The sequence below is a fragment of the Limulus polyphemus genome, unplaced genomic scaffold (assembly GCF_000517525.1).
Source record: "Limulus polyphemus unplaced genomic scaffold, Limulus_polyphemus-2.1.2 Scaffold2949, whole genome shotgun sequence".
Lineage (NCBI taxonomy): Eukaryota > Metazoa > Arthropoda > Merostomata > Xiphosura > Limulidae > Limulus > Limulus polyphemus.
In genome coordinates this window covers 32808-42277 of record NW_013668559.1, presented here as the reverse complement: position 1 = coordinate 42277, position 9470 = coordinate 32808, and the positions used below count along the sequence as shown (strand labels likewise).

Genomic DNA, 9470 nt, shown 5'->3' with positions numbered 1-9470 from the left:
GGACAAATCATAGGCGAAGAGTTAAACATTTTTGTTTGTAACGTAAAAAAACAACAAAAAGAAACGAGTAATTTGATCGTTTTTTCGTAAATTAAAAGTAGATGTCGAGAGAGATAAAGTGGTGCATCCTGATATCGTAAGATCTTTTTGTTGATGTTGCCCTTAAAATGGTGCTATAAAAGACTCAACATGTGCAACAGCAGCATTGAAAAGTAAGTTTGAATACAGTGATTCTTGAGCCACCGTTAAAAGATTGTCCAGGAAAAAAAATTAATCACAGTGTTTTCCATCTTGTAAGAGATCGTTAGGAAAAAAATGTGGTGCCATTCATTTTCCAAAAAATAAAAGTAGTTATACATATTAAACCTTGACTTGCTGAGGGTAATTTCTATTTTGTGTAATTCATGTGTTTAGCTGTGATTGTTGGCGTAGTTAAGAATTTACTATTGCAATAAGTTTTCTTTAAAAAAACGACCGAAATCTTCAGTGTCAAAAATATCGTTTACTAGTAAATATTTGTATATAATTTTTATAAGTTATTCATCAGAACTATTAATCTTTGTATACGGATGCCATGTATCAACATGAAAACTGAGAAGTTTCCACACATTTTCGAAAACTTCCGTTTTCCAGAAACTGGATGTTGTTGACACATGGCGTCACCTATTGAGCACTCTGAACTCAAAGCGTGGTATGTTGATGAATGAAAACTTAAGTCAGGGTTGAATAATAACTATATTGTTCTATAAAATCAACAACTTAGTCATATATTTGTGAAACTCGCGTTTATTTATTTGGAATTGTATCTTTAACAGTAATTATATCTCAGTTATAATAAAGGAGATGATTTTTCATCCTTCCCTTTTTACTTGTATAATAAACCCACCGTATTTTGTAAAATATAAATTTAAGTTTTACACATGGTGAGAGCAATAAATGTTTTGATTTAAATGAGATTTCAATACTGCGAGAGAAAGGAAGTTTGAAGAATGTTTAGACCAAACAGTTTCCTCCAGACTTGGACTTTCTTAGTTGTTGAACTTTTATTTATTTATTTTTTGTAGGATTATTTTCTAATTTGAAGACATGAAGATAGTAATAACTGTCGAACTTAAGATATAACTTAGAACCACTTTACACGTATTTTATTATGATAATATTTTTCACATGTAATCAACTTGTACATTACTGTTATAACGTTGTCTAATGCAAAGTCCTGTTCATTTAATGACAGCGAGAGCGTTTTATTCCTTGGACCACAAATTCTACAAGTTCCATGGTTTTACTTGAGTAACAGTAGGCCTAATCCCCCACCCCACTTCTAAAAAACGCTAAACGATCACTTTTTTAAACTCTCATGTGTACAGTACTTGTTTCACTAGTATTTCGTTGTAACACAACTGTAAACTTACATTACTAACACATGTTAGTAGTTAGACTGTGCTACATTGATACAAATCTTATGAAATAGGCTATTATTTCTGTTGAAATACATTTATTTTGGGGCTTGTCCCCCCGTAAATGTTCTAAAATGTCACAGAAATATTCAGTTGGATTTGAATATGATCCCTGGGCCTATCAAAACAGATTTTGAATATTGTCTCAAACTTATGAACATGATGTTTGGCTTGACATGGCACATTATCATGCTGAAATAGATATGGTTTTCTCTTATATAATTTTATCAATGCAGGCAGTGCAACATTGTCAAGAACCTCACGGCATGACAAGGCAATCATCTATTCCTTAAACATGGGCAGTAGACCAAGCTCAGACTCAGCCCTCTACATGATCCACCTACCATGACCCAGTGACATCTATAGTGTTTCCTCGGTTTGTTTTATCAAATTCAAACTAGCATGTCTAAAGTAAACATTAAGTAGGGGATTTATCTCTCTCTACATTATGGTCTTCTATTGTTCTTCACCCAATTTCGATACTCGAAGTATCGTGAAAGCCTGTTCCATGTATCACGGTAATAAAGACCACTTTTGGGTTTCAGTCGTCTTTGAAATATAACAATGAGAAGCTTTATCTTCACAGTAAATTTTCTGAGAGGCAGTTTCTGGGCCCTTATTAAAGTTGTGGGTGATAGATTTGATGTAAAATGTATGGTTTTGTTTTACAACATGGCCAAAGTTTACATAGACCGAGGAGTGATTAATTATCACGATTTGGTCTGACATTATATGCAGTGGTCTTCTATTTTTCAGGACATTACCCTTAATAGATTTCGAATGATTAGTTGGACATGAATATTTTAGACACTTGTACCATCAATATTACATTAAATTGTATGTTTATTTTTCGTGGAAGACCTGTGGCTTTTTCTTTTGTTGCATATTGACTAGATATTGTTGTATGTGGCAACTGTTGATTTGTATTTACGTTTTTGTTTTGCTTTTTGTTGTATATGGCTGTGGACTGTCCTAAGGGTTTTTTGCTAATATGATCTATGTGGACATGAGTGCACCTTGTTAAAAAAAATTGTAGCAGAATTTACCTTAAATAACTAAAAAAATACACACACTCGGGGTTAACTTTGTATCAAGCTTTCAGATGCATTTCTAGGTAAACTTATTCTCTAATAATTAGGTTTGCTTTGTAGTGAAGCATGGTAAGTTACGCAATACTTTTATATAATTATCTCTTCACATCTGAGATAGATAAAAACCAAAACAACGAGAAGCAACACTTCATTCAGAAGTGTTTAGTAGGTCTAGGCAAATGACATTTAGTTAAACACAATGAATATTGGAAGCAGGATGTGGAGGAAAAAGTCAGGACTAGTCAATGCAGCAAAGTTATGGAATGCATATAAGAGTATATAAGTATATTATAATTACGCCCCCACGGCTGAAAGGGCGAGTATGTTTGATGGAACGGAGATTCGAACTCGCGACCTTCATATTTCGAATCGAGCGCTTTAACCATCAGGACATGAATATGTAGTATTGCTGGCTGTAACTCTCAACCTTTTCAGTCTGTCTTGCCTTGATTTTGAGCCAGTGAACCAGCGTTAAAGTTTCAAGCTGTTGCCTTTTTTCACTTTAATCCAGTTTTCTCTCCAGTGTTTACTTGTCTCGTGTATTTATGGTTTTTTTTATGTTACAGTAGTCATCTCTTTATCTAGTCACACACTTTATGTTTCTTCCACAGTTACTTGCTGAATCCTTCGTTCCTTAACTCGTCTACACAAAGTTTCTGGCGATTCGTAATTAAGATTACTTACTATAGTAGCATCGATTCTACTAGTTGAAACACAACAGGTTAGCGAAAATGTAACAAATAACTTATCAACAGTTATTGTGTATAGTACATTAGTAGTGTTACATGGATTAGTCGCATTATTGTCACATTTTTAACTGATCTGCAGTAATTCTAAATTCAAGTGTCACAATAAGTTGAAAATTATCACTTTGAGGTCTCATGTGCTTCAAACAATATTTGTAAAGAATGAACCCTGGTAAAATAATCACGACATTATTATTAACGATTTTTTTAAAATATATACTTAATAGAGTCACCTCCTCCGCCCTACAGTCGCTATCCTCAGGAGCCCCTCAAATCAAATGGTGAGTTTCTTTTCACGTGTTTGACGCTAATTTGTCGATAAACTTTGCACATTTAGCTATATACTTGTTTGTATATCTATAAAGTGTAACATTTCTGCTTTTATAAAGACTATTCTCATTTGTCATATTCCGTGAAATTCTCCATGCTTATGTAATTTAGATACTAATACATCCCAGTAGTATGTAGTTTGTATATTTATACTTGCTTAAACTTACTATAAATATACTTGATTAAAACCCAAGGCAGCTATAATAATAATAAACAACTGATGGCATAAAGAATAAGATTACTTAAATTGACAGTTTCACGAGTATCGTCATTATTGACTAAATACGACCCCTTCTGTTGGTGAGGGTTTATAAATATTCATGCATTTTTCTATGCTTTAAACTTTTTTATATACAGTTTATTGTCCATACTACGGTGTGTCCATTTTGGGGAAATTTCAATGGTAATATTTTTAAGAGTAGAAATAATTAAGGAGTTGAAGAAACTTCATATAGCAGTTTTAAGTGATGTTTAGGAAAACCTAGAAAAAATATATATATAATTATCATTCGTGTGGTTCGTGCTTGTTTTGTCTGAACTTGCATGAAATAACTCTCAACACTTTGATGACGTTGAAGCTTACTTAGCTATATTAATGGCTTCTTATATTCAGTTTTATCCAGTAAACACCGGTAAAGAAAAAATAAATCGGTGTACATGTATATCCAATAATTACCGGAAAAATAGGAAATGCTTACTTAATTCACGTTAACTTCACCCCTTTCCCAATACAGTTATGCAATGCCCCTCCTTCCTGACTTGTATGTAACAGATTCATTCTAAATACATGTACTTTAAAACTACCCCAACAACTGAGGGATAGCAAAGGTTAAACTAACATGGAAACATTCTTAGACATGTAATAAGTCATGTAACACAAATTAAAGTGAATTCTGTACAAAGAATAATTTTAGGATAAAGCCGAAAAAGTAATCTCACACAATATATAAAATGTGAAAGCCTAAAAAAGCCGATTTCAGGCTATCTGCATAAAGCTCGAGGATAGCTAAAAATAAACATCGAAAAATGAAATTAACTAAAACAGAATACATAGCCTATAAGTTAGGTCATGATTAATGTTATGGAAATGAGAAGGTCTACCTACACTGTTGACTCGTTTGAATTTACGTGAAAACTCTGAAGCCACGCATAGGCATCGTAGCCATTTTAGTGGACTGGGAAAAAAAATTCAAACTGCATGTACAAACAACTGAGAAAAATGTCCAAATTATTTTGTGGACCAAAGATTTTATAGCCTAATGTGAAAAGAAAGCTGTATAATCGAATATGTGTTATACGTGGTAATCAGTGGAAATGATTTAAAATGTTATTTACAGTGAAAAGCATTTTTCTCGAATTGAACATAAAATACATACAAGTTTGATCCAGATCGATTGGTTTATCAGTTATTCGATGCAAGGCCTATATTTATTGAGCCCAGCATTGTTTATTAACGTAGAATACTAACATTAATAAACAAGTGCACACAGTATTTTTTTAAATTCCTACGCTTCCCATTTTGACCCATGACCTTCAAAAGTTTATCAGGTCTAGAACTTTGTTTCTAGTACCAGACGTATAAACTTGGTCAAAATCGGTCCATCCAATCTTAAGATATCCTCTCCATAATACAAACCAATATACTCTGCTCTGCTTCGCAGTGGGTAATTAAAAACTGCTACATCAAAAATCACGAACAAGTTCTGTAAACCCATATAGTAAGATACACATAATAATTATACAGATTTTGAAACAAATGCGCGGCCAGAAAGCATTAACAATGACTAAATATCAACTAAATTAATGAAATGTAGGCTACTGATGACGCTCACGTTGTTATTAAAGGCTCTGTTGATACGATCCTTGCACGTACAAGGTAGAAATATATTAAAAATATTGAGATGAATGTAAAATTCCACATTTAAGATTAGAGAATCGCAGACGATTGATTCTTTCAAAAAGGCCTTGAAAACGTATCTTTATGGAACAGCATTTACGTCATTAATTAGTTTTATTTTGTAACTGTAATGTGCAGACGATATCTTTATTGAATATGCGCAATACAATTGTACCGTTATTATTATTACTTTGAAATAAATTCCATCTTTCCAGACTTTTGGTACTTTCAAACATTCTTCAATAACACCAAATTTTTGGACTGCGGACGGGTGTAAACATTACATTTTTCAATAACTGTCTTCAAGTAATGTTATCCATAAGTTAAAAATACGAATTGACCTTTACTCCTAAGTTTCCGCTACTCAATCGCGTAATATTTTCAGATAGATTTTACTGCCAATCCTTGCCACTCCACTAAGATGGCGATTGCTGAATATGCGACTCTTCAATATGACAACCAATTTAATAGTTTAGTTGTTTAGATGCATATGTAACATTGAATATCTAAAAAAGTAGGCTAAGGTGAGATATTGTTTTGATAAGTTTTAATTTACAATAGTTTATTCTGGCCTGTTAGTTATTTCCTGTTTTCATAGTTGTTTTCAGTTAAAGTTACCCATAAAGAAGTGATGCTAGAAATGTAAAAATTCCCACATGTGAAATGAACTCATATTCTTACTTCAGATCTTGCGACAAGTGAACCTGTTTCCACTGAAACTGGAGGCACCAATCAGTACGGGTCTAACTTCAGCCATCCACCAGGTAATTTTGGTAGGAAATCTTGAATTGAAAAATAAATCATAAATTACTTCCAGAATGTATAATCGTAGGAGTGTTATTTCATATTTTTTACAGTGACGGGGTTTTTTGTACTCTTTATTTTGCTTTTTTTCGTCAGTACCCTCGTAAGAGTGGTATAGTGAGACGATGCTTATTAACCATTTTTCATCTACGCTTATTGAAAGCATAGATATATTTGAAGTGTTGTTTTTATAAAAAAAATACTAAAGCAATGTAGAATCGACTTTCACGATTTTCGATAGAATTTTACCTCTCGTTGGAAAAAAGATGCATATAATGCAACATTTGCATTTCAAGGAGTCAGTTTTATTTTTTCTAGCCTATTTTTTATAAGCACATGACCGTGTTTTATATTACTTTATATTCTAGTTTTATGTTTATTTGGTAATAGAAATGAGGGTAAAATGTATATGTTGTGTGCTTGTTTAATAGGATAATAACACTAGAAGTTTACATAAATGTCCAAACAGTGTAATGACCTTACCTAGTAAAGTTATGGTTTATGTTTTCTAACTTTGATTGAAAATCAAGATAATCTCACAAGTCAAATTGACTTATTCTTCGTCTGTTAATTCTAAAAATTGATGGAGTAGGAGATATCGAGTCCTTCATAACACTAAAGTTGATTTATGTGTGAAGTGTCAAAAGTAATTTTATATAAAAAAATCACAGCCATTGCTTCTTTGTTGTCAGACTTGCAAAATAAAGTTTTTAGTTCTAGTTGTGCGAAGCAAAACGATCCTAAAGTTTAAGAATTTTCAGCATTATTTTATAATATATTTGAAGCTTAACTTGTTCAGATAGACCTTGAGATCTAATTTTTGAATAAAAGGTCAAGATGATCCCGTAAGTTAAAAGTCAAAAACACAGTAATTAAATAAATCATATTTTTTTTGCCAAATTTTAAATCCATGATAAGTTTTCATTTAGTTTTGACCGCAAAAAAAAAAATGCAAACAAGGTCACAATCACATTTCTTAGCATATTTGGAGAAGCTACAAATCATGGTATTTACTTATGCAAATAAAAGATGACCTCAATAGTGAAGGCCCTATAGAGGTCTTCTTGATTTTTCTAATTTTGTTTTGCCAGACTTATCAATGGTGATTTCAGAGTCATATTAATGGTAGTTTGATGCCAAAGCTATGCTGATATTATCATCAAATAAACAATCAAGAAGTTTAGCCGTCAAATTACTGGTTGGTTTATATACTGTTCACTATTTAATATTGTTTATTATTTTCTTTGCGTGCACCTGTTGCACTGTTATTAAGTTGTTGAGCCCCATCCTTGGGGCAGCTTGAGTTTTTATTTGGTTCTCCCAGACCCCCACTGATTTGGCCAGTTTCGTGACTCATTGGCCCTTTTAACTTATGTAGGAAGAGGGGTTATAGCTTGGGATTATGTTCACTCATAATATTTGACATGGCTTCTTCCCCCCCCCCCTCCACTCCCCGATAATATTCCACTACAGGAGCACGATATAGTAGTCCTCCTACCTGTTTATACCACCACTCGTGTTCCCATTTTTGGCTCAGGTAGAGTAACCTGTTGCTGTCCTGTCTGACCCATTTTTTTATACGAATTGAAAGGCAAAGAGTTACCCTGCTGAGAAGATTTCTTATTTCTGAATGCCCTTAGGTCCACTCTTTCTATAAGTCTGATCTGCTTCTCTTATACTCCCGCGATTCAAGTTTTTAGATTTTTTTCTGGTTGTGGATTAATTTTACACTGACTGCTTGGCTACATCTTTATTGTTCTGTTGAAGTTCTAGACTCTAGAATATTATCTTACAGCCTTGTATAATGTTTCTGCATCAAGGGAGGCAATTGGTTACCCCAATATCTACGCCACTTTGTCAGCGATAAGTTTATTTACGGCCTTACAAAGTCCAGGGTTCAGATTCCCTTGGTGGACAGAGTGCATAGACCCTATTGTATAGCTTTGTGCGAAAACAAACAAACAAAACCTATTTGAAATTAATTTCAATTCTAAAAATGTAGAAATTAATCCCTTTGCGGTAAGTAAAAAGATTAAGAGATTTAAGTAGAGAAATTACCAGGACCAGAAACGATTTTGCCCATGTTCTTTCTTTCAAAAGACAGTGGGTAGTTACATGAAGATTGGATGATTGCTAGTGTTACTCCTATTTTTAAAGGTGAGGGAGGTATGAGAGTTGCCCTGTAAATTATACACCAATTAGTTTTGCTTCAGTAATGGCAATATTTCTAGAGAAAAATCTAATAGAAGAAGCTATTGCAAGTCATCTAAAGAAATATGATATAAAAGAACATTAACATGGGTTCACTAAATGGAAGTCTTGCCTTCATAATTTGTCAACCTTTTTAAGTATTTTATCTGGTATCTGGATGAAGCAAAGGGTATGGACTTTTGAAAAGTTGCCACACAAAAGGTTAGGTAAGAAAATCACATTGGTAGGGGTTGGGGAAAGACTAGTAAGTTAGGTTGTGGGATGTTTGGATGAAAGAAAGCAAAAAATTGTTACTGATTGAGTCCAGTCAAATTGGATCATTGTTACTAGTGGAGTCCTTAGGGGTTAATGCTCAAGACTTTGCTTTTTATTTACGTTAGTGTCGATAGGGACTAAATTAGTAAGTAATTAATTAGTAAAGTTTGTGGATGATGTTACACTCTTATGTATTTCTAGCGGTATTGAGGATGTTGAGATGCTACAGAATTACTTGGATCAATTGGTTAGTTGTATAAATATTTAGCCAATAATATTTAATCATAACAATTTCAAGGTAATGCATTTGGGTTATTGTAATTTAGGTCATAGGTTTAAAGTAGATGGGACATCACTAAATAGCACGGCTGAAGAAAAAAATCATGGCATAGTGGTGGTTAAGTCACTCAAACCGTTAGGCATCAATTGCTCTGTTGCTAGTAGCAAAGTTAGAGTTTTAGGGTGTATTTATAGACCTGTTGATTACAAGTAAAAAAAAATGTAACTAAATATACAAAAATCACCAGTTAGGCCTCATTTGGAATACTGTGTACAGTTTTGGTCTTTTTTATACAATAAAGGATACATTGATTTGTTGGAAATGGTTCAGAGGAGGTCTTACAAAATGATTTTAAGATGGAAGTATTAACTTATGGAAATAGGTTTGACTCTCTTAACT

The 9470-nt window shown here is 33.1% G+C and overlaps 1 protein-coding gene across 3 annotated transcripts in view; it reads left to right on the top strand.

Moving 5' to 3' along the window:
• Nucleotides 1-9470, top strand: part of LOC106468286 (mothers against decapentaplegic homolog 6-like) — a 34924-nt gene that overhangs the window by 6094 nt on the left and 19360 nt on the right. Inside the window, exons 2-3 of one of the 3 annotated variants that reach the window (XM_013928706.2) lie at nt 3522-3575; nt 6208-6285. The exons of 1 other annotated variant lie outside the window; for it this stretch is intronic. In XM_013928706.2, the coding sequence (XP_013784160.2) occupies nt 3522-3575; nt 6208-6285 (132 nt within the window). Of the gene's footprint in view, nt 1-3521; nt 3576-6207; nt 6295-9470 lie in introns of all 3 variants that reach the window. One more of the 3 variants, XM_022396627.1, reaches the window with a different exon arrangement.